The sequence below is a fragment of the Coffea eugenioides genome, chromosome 3, assembly GCF_003713205.1.
Source record: "Coffea eugenioides isolate CCC68of chromosome 3, Ceug_1.0, whole genome shotgun sequence".
Taxonomy (NCBI): domain Eukaryota; kingdom Viridiplantae; phylum Streptophyta; class Magnoliopsida; order Gentianales; family Rubiaceae; genus Coffea; species Coffea eugenioides.
Genome location: NC_040037.1, coordinates 19971674 through 19986013, shown reverse-complemented (window position 1 = coordinate 19986013; position 14340 = coordinate 19971674). Strand labels below are relative to the sequence as shown.

General features: G+C 32.6%; 1 protein-coding gene across 1 annotated transcript; it reads left to right on the top strand.

The window, feature by feature from the left end:
• The first annotated feature begins 3189 nt into the window (after positions 1-3189).
• Positions 3190-11778, top strand: LOC113767143 (actin-related protein 2/3 complex subunit 4). Its single transcript, XM_027311322.1, has 8 exons — positions 3190-3363; positions 4764-4829; positions 5218-5270; positions 6198-6225; positions 7176-7250; positions 8249-8353; positions 10225-10314; positions 11403-11778. The coding sequence occupies exons 1-8, from the start codon at positions 3358-3360 to the stop codon at positions 11490-11492; spliced, it is 513 nt and encodes a 170-aa protein (XP_027167123.1). The 5' UTR covers positions 3190-3357; the 3' UTR covers positions 11493-11778.
• Positions 11779-14340: the final 2562 nt, after the last annotated feature.

Below are 14340 nucleotides of genomic sequence, written 5' to 3'. Positions count from 1 at the left end.
TTATACAACCCAACTAACTGAAATTGTGCGAGAAAAAGAGAAAAAAAATCAACAGGGAAGTTAAAATATAGAGAAAGGTTAAAAGAATGATAGCAAAAACTGCAGAACAAGAATATTCCATTGGTAAATGAGGTGAAAGAGTGAAGAAAGAAAAATAGAGAAACTGGTAGTGAAATATCTCTAAGGTTTTTTGGTTAAAGAAGCAAAAAATTAATGGAAATTCTAAGAAAGAGCGGCAAGAGATAAATATAAAACAATATGCCTCTGTAGTGTTGCACCACAGTCCACAAGAATAATGACGCAAGGACTAGCTATTGTAAGACTAATATATCATTGCGGAATAGCAAAGAAAATCCTTTACCAAAAAAACCTTAAAAAAGAGAATAGTAAATTTATGAGTAAATCTTTTATATACTGCCAATGTATACGTAATTGCGGTTGGATTTACGACACATGCAAAAATAAGATTTCAAATCCAAATTTTGTACAGTTGTCATTTACCTGAAACTAATCGTGTATACGCCGTTAACATATAGAAGATTATTAATTAAACTTATTGTTGAATAGTGAATTATTGATTAAACATGGTACTATTAAGAACTTTTTCTTAAAAGTTACACCATGTTATGTTTAATTGGTTTTTTAAAAGTGATGCCATGTCTATTATTGATTTTTTGGTTGTTAAAAATTTGACTAGTAATTCTACAATGTAATGAAAACACTAAACTTATTGAGAATTGTTCACATCTTTTTTTTAATGTAGTAAATCCATCAATTAGTTAAAAACATTGTTTGTAAGCTATTGCAAAGACTACTTCAAGTTACTTTGTGCGTAATGACATATGTTGACCTTGGAATGAGACAAGTCTTCTCGCCTTCTAAACTTTCATTGTGCAAAACAAAATAATAATTATATATACTAACTTTTACTTCTATAAGTCTGGAATATCTTGCATAATTTCATTGTACTTATCCGTATTTTTAAGCATTTTCTTACGAAATCTGTATCATTATTGTACTTTGATCATTTTAAAGAGAAAAATCGTTCAAAACATCTATCGCATTTTACAAAATGACTTTTTGCGTCCCTTACTTTTAAAAGTGTACTTTTACATCCCTTACAAATTCATATTGGTTAAATTTGGTCCCTATCTAGGTTTCCGACTAGTTTTTGATTGGAATCCACCGTGTGCCTTGCTTGTAATCATTTTTGAAGGACAAAATTGTCAAATCAAAGTTTATATAATCTGATCCATAGTCCCACACATTTCACAAAATGAATTATTTCGTCCCTCACATTTCACAAAATAAATTTTTTTATTTCTCATATTTTACAAAATAAATTTTTCATCCCTCATTGATCATGTGTACGAATAATTTTTTTAAAAATTAATATATATCTATTTGATTCCACCTAAACAATATGAATAGCATGTAATATATCTCTATTTGATTTTACCTGAACGTACTGTTCAAGTGAAATTAAAATAGATATATATAGGGGTTTAAAAAAATTATTAGTTTCTTTACTCATGTTCATTTCTTTTACTCAAAAAATTGAAAACAAAGAAGATATTTAATTCTAAACATTATCAATCATTTATATCGAATTAAATTCGGACAAAAAAAATAAATAAAGGAAAAGTATGAACAAAATGAAGTAAGTGATTGACACTTTTAAATTTTAAGATAATCATAAGGTAAAAAATTCAACTGTTGGTCTTAAAGGTAGCGAGTAAAAATTTCAGATTTAAATTGCAATTTGTTAGCATGAGTATAAAATTTGAATTAACATTGATTAATTAGATGGTCTTATTATACAACTTAATAAATGAATTATTACCAAAATGGAAAAGGTTACAAATATTAAATAAATTTACATGGTGAAATTAAATATAAATATATACGAGTTTAAAACAAAATTATTAGATTTAAACCCATGTATATATCTATTGAATAGCATATGCACAACTACAATTAGTCTGTTTAAGTGAAATAAAATAAAGATATATTACATACTATTCATATTGTTCAGGTGAAATCAAAATAGATATATATACATGAATTTTTTAAAAAAAAAAAAACTATTTGTATACATGGTCAATGAGAGATGAAATAATTTATTTTGTGAAATGCGAGGGATGAAAAAATTTATTTTGTGAATGTGAGGGACGAAACAATTTATTTTGTGAAAGGTTAGGGATTATAGATGGATTATGTAAATTTTGATTTGACAATTTTACGCCTACAAAATAATCACATGCAAGGCACCTGATGAATTCTGACTAAAAATTTGTCGAAAACCTAGGTAGGAACCAAATTTGATCAATATGAATTTGTAAGTAGAGCTGTTAAACGAACCGAGCTGTTCGGTAGCTCGGTTCGTTTCGACTCGTTCGTGTTCGTGAAAGGCTCGTTCGAAATCTTAAACGAACCGAGTTCGAACGAATTTTTTTGTTCGATTAATAATCGAGCGAACACGAGCATGTTCGCGAGTTTTAACGAACGTTCGCGAACATGGACATAATTATCATTTGATAAATTTTAGGGTTAATTTTATGGCTGGACTTTTATATTTGGAGGGCAAATTGCTTTGTTTTATTTGTTATTTTTATGTTAATGTTAGTTATATAGTTAATGAATAATAGAATTTAGTCACTTAGTGCTTTAATTGTTTTTGAGAATGGTTAATAATTTGCATGGCATATTTAAGGCTTAAAATAATTTGGATTCGAGCATTTCAAGCATGTTCGCGAACGGCTCATTTATGTTAAACGAGTCGAACACGAACTCGAACTCGAACACGAATTTTGCTTAACGAGCCGAACGCGAACACAGGTTTGGAGTTCGAAAATTAATGAACGAACACGAACGTTGTTCGAACTGCTTAACGAACAGAACTCAAACATGAGATACTCGGTTCGATTCGGTTCGTTTACAGCTCTATTTGTAAGTGACGTAAAATTACACTTTTAAAAGTGGGGGACGAAAAAAGTCATTTTACAAAATGTGAGAGACGTTTTGAATAATTTTCCCTTTTAAAGATTAAAAAATGAAAAATTTTTAAAGCACTCATAGGGCCCAATTAGAAACAAGCGAAGGACTAAAAATCTAAAAACAAGAAAATTGGGTCCTAAATCTGTTCCAGCCATAATTGAAGGCCCAATTGGCAATTCGCCATTTTCCTTTCTCTCCTGTCTCCTCGCTAAACTCTTCTTTATGCAATGAAAATCTCTTAAAACACACTTGCAAAAGCTCTGATTTTTTGTTTTTTGAGCGCAAAAGCTCTGATTTTTTTGTTTGTGGATTTTGCAGAAACCAATTCAGTTCTCTGTTGTAAGGGGAGATAATAGAAGAATGGCGGTGAGTTTTGCTATTGTTCTTGATCAAAGTTGATCTATAACTAACGCTGCTTTTTCTTTTTCTTTTTTTTTTTTTCCCCAATTTCATGTTTAGGAACTGTTCTACTATTTGACTGTTTAAATTCGATGTGAGTTAAAGCTTGGATTTGGCCAATGTGATGTGAGTTAAATATTTTTTGGGAAGTTCGGGGCTCAGTAAATCAAATGGCTTTTGTATCTTCGAGTGTTGAGGATCAATACAAAGAGGAAAATCTATGAGGATTTGTTTCCATTTTCTCCTGGTTTTTTTGACATATTTCTTGTTATATTAATAAATGACAAGAGTGTTTGACTTTTCATGATTTAACATATTATTTCTCGACTTATTTGAAGTAGATTACTCTTCACCTGGTTTAGTATGATGTTGTGATTTACATAAGCTAGTGCTGTTGAATATGATATTAATGTGAAACTCTAGGTTTCTTTTTGCATTTCCAGTGCCACAATCAAGCTCCGAAATTTATAGTGTAGATAGTGCTGATCAGTGATTAATTTTGTTTCTGTAGGTATTAAAAAATATATGTTTTTATGAGTCCTTTTGTTGGATGTTATTAAAGAAATGACGTTGGCAATGTGTCTAGAAATTGCTTCTGATAGACAAATAGCTTTTATGGCTAAAGAAGATGATTAGGTTGTACTTTTTTTAATTTATCATTGCTAGTGCTGTTGAATATGATATTAATGTGAAACTCTAGGTTTCTTTTTGCATTTCCAGTGCTACAATCAAGCTCCGAAATTTATAGTGTAGATAGTGCTGATCAGTGATTAATTTTGTTTCTGTAGGTATTAAAAAATATATGTTTTTATGAGATATGAAATATAGGTTGCTGTTGAATATGAAATATAGGTTGTACTTTCTTTAATTTATCATTGATTTTTACAAAAAAACTACTCCAGTTTTTGGTTATTTCATCTCATCATAATGTTTTGAGGCGAAATTGATTACATTTGTTTTTTCTGTACAGTTGAGGCCCTGAAATTGAAATTCTGAAACCACTGCTCCAAGAAAAAGAAAAATTAAAAAGAAAAAGAAGGAAGAGAAAATAATATATATATATATATATATTTTTTCCTTCATCCATGTAATTGTAAATCAAGGTAAAAAAAAGAGTTGCTAATGTTATGTGTCGAATGAAACTTTAAGGAAGAATCATCATTCTAAGGATATGGTTTTAGAATTTTTATCATAAACCTCAATATGGTACTTCTCAATTTTCTTCCCCTGTCACTATCTCTTGAAATAATAAGTGTGTTTGGAAGTTTCTCTGCAGTAATCTTATGCTACTTGGTTAAAGTCTAATCTGGACCTCACTTGTGTATGGCATGAACTGTGGTTTTTACTTTTTTTTGGAAATCCTTCAGGCAAACATGTTAAGGTTGTATCTGACTTGCATAAGGAACACTCTTGAAGCTGCCATGTGTCTACAAGTACGTATCAAATGCTGCTTTCAAGGAAGTTCTATGCAGGACAAATCTGTCTCTCTAACGCCGTAATACACAGTACAGATTGTAGCAATGCATTGAACCAGCTAACATGATGTTAAATGTTGTGTCTTCTAACTTTTGTCAGATACAAGTTTGGCTGAACTTTTGCCTCTGAGTCTCTAACAATTCAGAAACAACTTCATATTTTTTATTTAATATACTTTTCTGATTGAAATCACAGAATATGATCAGAAACAGATAGAATCTGAATCTTGGCATTGTTACTTTACATAAAGATGATATCTTATCCACTATAACATTGCCATGTTTTCTTTGATGAGAAGTGGTGCCTTTTGATGATTTCCTTTGTCTTGGCAAAAACTGACTGCAGAACTTCCCTTGTCAAGAAGTTGAAAGACATAACAAACCTGAAGTTGAACTGAAGTATGTTGCTCTTTACTGTTGTCACATTAGTTAGTTTCAATCGCTATGCTTATTAAATTCTAAACTTTCAATTTTGTGATAATTGACAAATATAGCATGCGAGTTAGATTACAAAAAGGTTAAGTTCTTGCATGCTGGTCCGGTTTGTAGTGATCTTGTATGTTCTTCATAGTTAGGATTGGCAGCAGTCTCTTTTTGCTAATCGAGTGCTATATTTCTGATAGAGTTGAAACTTATAAAATATCTGGGTTTGTATACTCTTGTAATTCCTAGAGTTGATATGACTTGAAAATTCTTGTGAATCTTTTGATGGTCTCAAGATGCTTCAGATATGCTTTTCTTTTATCTGAGTTTGAAAAAAAAAATGTGGCCCATATGACATACAGAATGCACTTTGAGTAGGAGGTTAAGTCAACATGTTGATGCCATTCTTAAGTGCCAAGGATTGCAATTGCATCTTATAGAAATATTAACTATATTCTTTGGATTCTATTCTGACTCTGGCTGGAGCATGGGATGTAAAACATATAGTTTTGCTGGTTTGGTCCATTAGTGAAATTCTTAATTAGTAGTATAATCCTCACTTCAGGTCCTTCAGTAGTGAACAAGCGGGAAGATGTAAGAATCCTCTGATTGTGCCAGTTTTTTAGTGTTGTATCAACATCTATTTTAGAATTTTATGGTAGCTATTCCAAGTAGCATGCTGATCTTATTGATGCTTTGGCATGGGTGTGTCTGGTGACTGAAGGTGGTTAAGTCATTGGTCTCTTCTGCTATATTTTGTGCATGATTATCATGTAGGCTATTTTAGACCTTCTATGTGTTTTTTCTGTGATGACAATTTACAGTCTGGTACTTTTTCTAGCATAAATGACTAATTACATTCATGAGATTTGTATAACTTTACATTTTTTAATTTATTTTCAGGACTAGCCCAGAACTTCTGCTTAATTCTGTAAGGACTGTTTCACTCACATCTTTCTTAATATTTTTTGTCTCCTTGTTAGTGGTTTTAGTGATTTTTGATGTCTAACGGTGTCTAAAGTGCTGTGTGTGGACTCATGCTCTCCCCCTCCCCTTCCCTTTCAAAACGCTGAGTTGGAAATTTGTCCAAATGTAGCAGCATTTATGTTCATATGAGATCTGTTGCTGTGATGCCTGTACATGTTGAGGCATCTGATGGAACTTTCTGGGTCACTTTCTAATGAAAGTAATGGGACAGCAACTACCTCAAGTAGTTTAATTGTCAAAAGTGACTAAACTTCAATATCAGAAATGTTCTTGTTATCCCTCCATAATAGAGTGGCTAAGGACCTATGGAGTCTGCAATTCCTTGTTCTCATGCTGCATTTTATTCCTGAATTGCCCCCTTGGATTGAAATATGGATGTGTACAGTGGTGTTAATTTCTCTGAACATGAACAGCTCTCTTTCTTTGCTTCTTTCTTTCTTTTATTCATCAGTTTCATTGCGTAAAATATTGTTAGAACATGCCATATTCTATTTTAAAACCAAAAAAAAAAGATGTTGTCTATTTGTTGATGTCATGCTATATCCATATCTTATCTATGCTCTACATCTTAACATTCCATTATCATTGCCCCTTGTCTTGGGTGCTTCTAGGACAAAGTTGTTTAAGAAATTGGTAGGGTCTTTGTTTCCTGTGCTTTGACGGAGTGGAATTCCATTGGCTACTGCATGTTCTGTTCTTATCTTGTTCCAAAACGTTAGAATGTAAAGACTTGGTTTGAAAGATGTCTAAAACACTTAAAAGGTCTTTTGTTATTGTAACAAAGAGTGTTTTGTTATTTATTAATCCCCCTTCAAAATACCATAACTTTGGAGGCTTTGAACACTTTGATTTTCTTATCCACAGTCCTAATGCTGTCAAATTGTCATCTTTCAGGTTGTAATATGTAGAAATGAGGCTGAAAAGTGCTTGATAGAAACATCAATTAATTCTCTACGTATAAGCCTTAAGGTAAGTTCCTCACTTATTTATAAGCATGACATCACATTTGTTGTAATGCTGTTGTATAATACATTTGCACATACTGTCAGAAAATTTTGAAATGTTAGGAACATGAAGAACCACTGACCCTTGCTACAGCCTTCCTCTTTGTTGACCACAGATAGCCTTCCTCTTTCTTTGTGCTTTTATCTAGTTCTGTAGGACTTTTTCTATTCTTTTCCTTCTTCTTGGTGATGGGTGAGGAATTGTAAACTGTCTTTTTCTGGGATTGGTAAAGTAACACATACAAGTACCCATTTCAAGCATCAAGATTTCAGTAAGGCTTAAGCTATCAAAATATTAGGAGCTAACTACTTATATTACCAGTTTCTACATATAGTTATGCATGAGAATCATTTCAGCCGCAGAATATACTTTTAAAAGTGCATTTCAAATACCCAGTGAGTGGAAATGGCTTTGTTTAGGTGATCATCCGCGAAAATGAGCACATGTTAACTAAATACCTGTTTATGCTAAAACTCGATACTGTCTCTCTTTTATTGAATCTATAATGCTTTCTTTTGGATATGTTGGAAAATAGTTGCCACTTCGAAATATGGTAGAGAGTTTCACTTTCAATTTCCACTTCTACCCCCAATATATTTACACATTGAATTTTCTATTACAAAAAATGACGTTGATGCACCAACAGAGTGCATGAACCCAACTAATATGTGGGAATACATAGGAGAAAAACAGGCTACTTTGTCGGTTAACATCTTGACTGAACTAAGAGAGTACCATGGCCCCACCTTGTTTAGGTACAAGAAAACAATTCCCTCCGTGTGATTATTTGTGGCTATGTTACCCGGGTGCAAGTCCAAAATGCAGTAAAATTATGCAACTTCACAGTTTTAATAATAAAAAAAAATGCTCCCAAAATGCTAGGCTCAAACCTTGATGGAGGGAGTGAGAAAGGGATTTCTTTTCTTTTTCTTATTTTGTTCTTTTAAATTTTTGGGGCACAGGTGAAGCAAGCAGATGAACTTGAAAACATTTTGACAAAGAAATTCCTTAGATTTTTGTCAATGAGAGCAGAGGCATTTCAGGTACTAAGGAGGAAGCCTGTGCAGGTATGTATGGCAAAATATATGATCAGCTGATATTAATCTGGATTTTACCTATAAGTTCTATCTTTGGAGTTTGACTGATTCTCTGTGTTACCAAACTTGTTACAAGTCCATAGGTCATCAAAGGCATAAGGCCTATTAACTGCATACCTGTCCCAAAAGACTACCTGTTAAGTTCTGACTGGAAATTTGTGAAATGGATATCAACACAATGTTATAATGTAGTGTGAGTTGTGTAGTTCTAGAAATGATCCATCATAATACCAAATTATGAGATTGTAAATGCGATTGCCCCTAGGAAAGTGGTATAATGTGAAAATTTTCTTATGGCAGTTTTGATAACTTGAAAGTTTTTGTCAAAAGTGAGACTTATTGGCCTTTAGCAAAATGTGATAGATATTAAGTGCATTAAGTGCTCATGTTACTTCAGAAGAGGACTTCTGTATTTTCTTTTGCTTCCTAATTGTTCTTGAGTTGGATTGAGCTCTAAAAGATAATTCATGTGCTTTCCAAACTCTAAAATCTAAATGCATATTAAATGTGGCTAGCCACAAAAGGAAGCTTCTATGATTTGGATTTGAATCTAAAAACTATTCTCATGCTTTTCGATCACGTTTGATGTTTGCCTTTCTTTCTGGAGCCTCCACTGAATGGGTTTAAGTCTCCTGATGCATGCTTTTATGCGTATTGTTTCCTGGTACTCCAGAACTGCCCTTCTTATTCCAAGAATCAATTTAAGGCGATTGTAAGTCTTTTTACATTTATTCTGAAAGTGTAAGAAGCTTTGAAACTAAATTTCATTGGCTTCAATTAAAGAAGATTTACTCCACAATCATCCATAAATTGATGTGAAATATATGTTTTTTTTTTCTTTAAATGCATTTAGGCAGTCAAACATGGAAACATCTTCCTCTAAAATAATTGCAATGCTGTATTTTCATTTGGAGCCTCATATTGTGGTACGACGATATAGTTGGACTTGTCAGTGTAGATCTTTGCTGATGTGACATTTTCACCTAAATAGGAAGCATGAGCATCTTTATGGTCCCATGACATAAGATGCACATAATTAGGTATTAGAACCAGGTAAATTTGGCGACCACTTGGCAATATTGAGTTTGCCTCCGTGACATGGAAACATCTATTAACTTTTCTGCCAAGGATGGCCATAGTGCAAAAGTGCTTGAATGGAAAATTTTCATCACATTGAAATACATTTGTGTTTTTCTGGTAAATAAAACTGGGGCAATATCTTTTAATCATGCTGTTACTTGACCTTGTAAAATAGAGGATTGCAGTGACAGATAAAGCCATTATCTACTTTCTTTCTCAAAATTTCAAACATCTTAATTCAACTTCGTCAAATCATATTTTTCATCCGCAATTGTTCTCTGGTCAAATTTTATTTGTTTCCATTTCCTCTTTAGTAAGTATTGAGAGATGTAATCAAGAATTAGAAAAATGTTTTACAATGATAAGCACATTTAGTAGAAAATTTTGTACAATGATGATACATTTAGTAGGTCAATCTATGGCCTTGTATGTGTTCATTCTGTTTCATTTTCCGTAATATGGTGATCTAAGATACTATGCTGAGTAGTTTAATGTAGAGGTGGACATTCTTTGCCATCCTAACAATTTTCATCTCTATTATTTGAGTCAATATGGTGATGTGAGATTTTAGTTCATATTCCTAGTTCTTTTTCAATTTTGGCACAATCAATAGTAAAAAAGATTGGTGTTTCCTTTTACAAATGAGCCGGCTTTACTGCTGTAAAGTTGCATATTGTTTCTACCTAATTTGCTTCTAACAATATATACATGGCAATATCTTTTGATTCAGAGGCTTTAAGCTTTCAAATGGCTCATTTCAGGGCTACGACATAAGTTTCCTCATCACAAATTATCACTGTGAGGAGATGCAAAAACAGAGACTCATAGATTTTATTGTTCAGTTCATGGAGGTAAGATTTTACTGAGTTTAGATGTTGATAATCTGCCTGTAGTTTTACAAAAGTTAAAATAGATAGAAAACTTGTAGCTGTTCATTGGCAACCAAGGAATTAAATATATCAATCAGAATTTCAATTTCAAGTTGATAATATCTTCCTCTTTACTGGAGAAGGAATTTCTGCTACACATCAAAAGTGCTCAGAAATATGTCAGATTAGGCTATTGGTGAATACCATTTGTATTCAAGTTAAATTAACATTCTTGATATATCATTATTTATGAGGGGAATGTGGTTTCTTAGAACACTTGCTTCTGGTGCTTAATAAATTCTAGGGGTTAGAGACTACACACGAGGTTCGAACACTTTTGCTTCTTTAAATCTTGTTCCAATTGATGTCACTGGCTAGATCAGTAACATGAAAAGTAGTGTAGTTAGGTATTATTTTGTTATGCTACCTTGACCTCACGGTTTCAACTTGGGAACAAAGACATTCATTATGTGTTGATCCTTCACTTATGGATCTTCAAAAATAATCAATTATCTGCATCTTTAGCACACCATTTTTTTTTTTTTTTGGGGGTTTAATCAAGCCACTATTTGTTCACTCTTTTACATACCCTTTCAAGTTCATCCATAGATGGTTCCATATGAACTTTCTTTTTGGGTTTGTTTCACTTAGTTCCTTCAATTTCAGAATCTAGCGCACTTGGCCGCTCATTTTGTTTCTTTGCAGCTGCTGAGAATAATAAACGGGCTAAGCATGCTAAAGTTTGTCATTGGTTCTTAGGTACTTGGCACCAATTAGAAAGAAAGTGTGCTGATTGTGTAAAGAACCAGATATTATTAATACTGGGATTATTTCTGAGTTGTAGAGTACTATGAAACAAGTGATCATTTCGTAACAAAATTCGGAAAAGGAGATGCTGTTCCTGTGCAGATTTTATTAATGACTAATGATTATCTTAGCAATGTGGATCTCATTTTTATTAGTTTTTGCTTGTGCTTGAAGTTCTTTCAACCTATGTCCAGTTCAACAAAAACCATGCAGTTGCTAGTTAGAAAGTCTTGTCTAAACTTTTTACTTTCCTTGAACTGCAGGATATTGATAAAGAGATAAGTGAACTGAAATTGTCTGTGAACACACGAGGAAGGCTTGTGGCTACAGAATTTCTGAAGCAATTTATCTGAAGTTTTCAATATATATATTATTTTGTTGTGGTGTAGTAGAGACTGCTACAATTCTAAATGTAGATATGGCAAAATGACATGCAAGTCATTGGGATGGACAGGGATTTGTCAATTGCACTTTGTGAACATAGTCAAGAGATTTGCTAAGTTAGATTCATCATAGATACAGTATACTTATAAGCTCAAGTTTGTAGACTTTTGTTTTACTACTCCCCAATTCTATGGACAATTATACAAGATTAATATTGGTAAAGTGAATCTGATATACTTGGGTTAAATTTGTAAACTCTATTGGCTAGAGTGACAAATTCTTCATTTCTTATGTACCAAATTCATTTCTCATTTCTTATCACTTTCATGTCCAAATCCAAATAAGTATAATTATAATAGCATCACAATGTGATTCTGAAAAAGAAAATCATATAACTCTAGTCCATGAGATCTTAAAACACGGGTAATGGGTAAGATTGTGTTTAAGGATACAGATGTGAATAACGTTCAGTTGGGAGATTAATAAGATAGTTTAGGTACAACATAATAGTTAGATGACAGACACATATACTTCTGTAACTTTGAAAGTTTACCCACATATATAAAACTCCTTCCAACATTATGGCCTTGTTTGGCAAGCAAGACTTTGGCCAAATTTCTCTGTTACAAGTTTTTTAACAACTTTAACTACAATAATCTCAAAAAACTTCTCAAAGTTTTTAAACTATATACTTCAAAATATCCAAAAATTTACACACTTCAAAATTTTTTCTACAACTTCTACAGAAAGTTATAATAAAGTTTTAGACAAACATTTAAAAAACTCACTTGCCAAACGGGACCATTACGTGTATGGTCTGGGATTTTAAATAATGGGGAAAGTATCTACAAATTAGTGATGGAAATTTCTCAAAAATAGGGATAAAGAGATCAAAAAATAATTTGTCATCTTCATATTTTCCTTAGTCCTATTAGAGTACAATCACTGTTTGATAGTCGTTTCTAACAAAAAATTCACAAGTCTAATGCCCTTATTTGTTGTTACATAAAAACAACTATCCAATTATACCCACGCCTTTTGTCTATATAAAGAAACACCAAATAGACTTATTTCATCACATACACAAAAAAAGAAGGAATGGAGACAACATCCATGTCCAAAGAACAAGAAGTTGTGCTCAGTTCTCCAAGGATTGTGATGTTTCCATTGATATCCTCCGGGTCACACATCTAGGGTTGCAAACGAGCCGAGCCGAGTCGAGCTTTGAGCTAATTGAGCCGAGCCTCGACTAAATTTTACCAAGCTCGAGCTCGAGCTCGAGCTCGACGAGCCGGCAATTTTCGAGCTCGAGCTCGACTCGAATCAAGTCGAGCCGAGCTCGAGTCGAGCTCGAACTCGAGCTCGAGCTCGAAAAAAATAAAAAATAATTATTTTATTTTTAAAAAAATAAATAAAATAATATTTTTTTTAATAAATAATAAAATATTAAGGATATATACGTAATTTTACAATGAAAATAAAAAATAAAAAAAAATATATATATATATAATATACGTAATTTTATTATTAAATAAAAATAAAAAATAAAAAATATATATATATACTCAAGCTCGCGAGCCGGCTCGCGAGCTAACGAGCTTAATATTCTGAGCTCGATATTAATCGAGCTCGACTCGAGCTTGAATCGAGCCGCTCGCGAGCGGCTCGATTCGTTTGCAGCCCTACACACATCTCCAGGCTCGATTCGTTTGCAGCCCTACACACATCTCCATTCCTAGAGCTAGCTAATTAAGAATCGAGCCGCTCGCGAGCGGCTCGATTTGTTTGCAGCCCTACACACATCTCCATTCCTAGAGCTAGCTAATTAAGAAACTTACAGAAAGAGGATTCTACATTTACTTTTATTGTACAACTTTCACTTTGAGTTAGTTCCATATCCAAGCAAATCATGCCCAAGTACTCTCATTGTGTTGAGTTGAACCTGCGCTACTTGATCAGCTAGACTTGCCTGCAGATTTTCGTTTTACCAATAATTCTGAGTTGCCACTAGATCTCATTTTCACTACTTTAAAGGCTGTTGTCATTATAAAATTTCCAGTACACAAAATGGTAAAGACTCTCAAGCCTAATTTGGCGATCTATGATGTTCTTCTACCTAACTGTCTGCCTGCTACCACAAATCGACAATATATCTAATCTTTTTAGCACTAATAGTGCTTAATTATTATATATAATCTATTGACTCGTAAGATCCCTAATATCACTAATCTAACCAATACTCAATACCAACCCAATTAATATTTCGTAGTTAGAATTAGATTTTTAAGATATTTGAAGTAAGCCTTAGGACAACTAATTCTACGTCAACTATGCATTAACTATTGTTGACTAGATAATATTGTACGTCTTTGTCAAAGAAAAATGTTATTTTTATACCAGATGCTAATATGATAATTAACTAATTCAATAACTTACTTAGCAACAGGCATAATTAGATAGTATGGGAAGTGGTTGAATTTAAAAAGGATTTACAATAGGCACAAATCCGATTATGGGATCAGGTAATATTAGTGTTCAGTTAATGTGAAATTCATGATCACTGGATAATAACCTAAAAATTCATTCTCCATAAATTTACAAAATAAAAAGCAAAACCTACACTCAAAAGAAAAACAAAAACGGTTTGTTGAATGTATATAAAATAAAAAATAAAAAATGCATGAACATGAATTTATCAATATTAAAAAACTAAAAGGTTTCAAACCTTGCATATACCTCGCATTTGACAAATGCGAGGTAAGATGACTGCGCATTCAACAAATGCGAGGTCCGAAGCAAATTTTTTTTTTTTTTTTT

Coding starts and splice junctions, on each gene's coding strand:
- LOC113767143 (XM_027311322.1), top strand. Junction 4,830..5,217: donor AAGCTGCCATGTGTCTACAA/GTACGTATCAAA, acceptor AACTGACTGCAG/AACTTCCCTTGTCAAGAAGT. Junction 6,226..7,175: donor CAGAACTTCTGCTTAATTCT/GTAAGGACTGTT, acceptor GTCATCTTTCAG/GTTGTAATATGTAGAAATGA.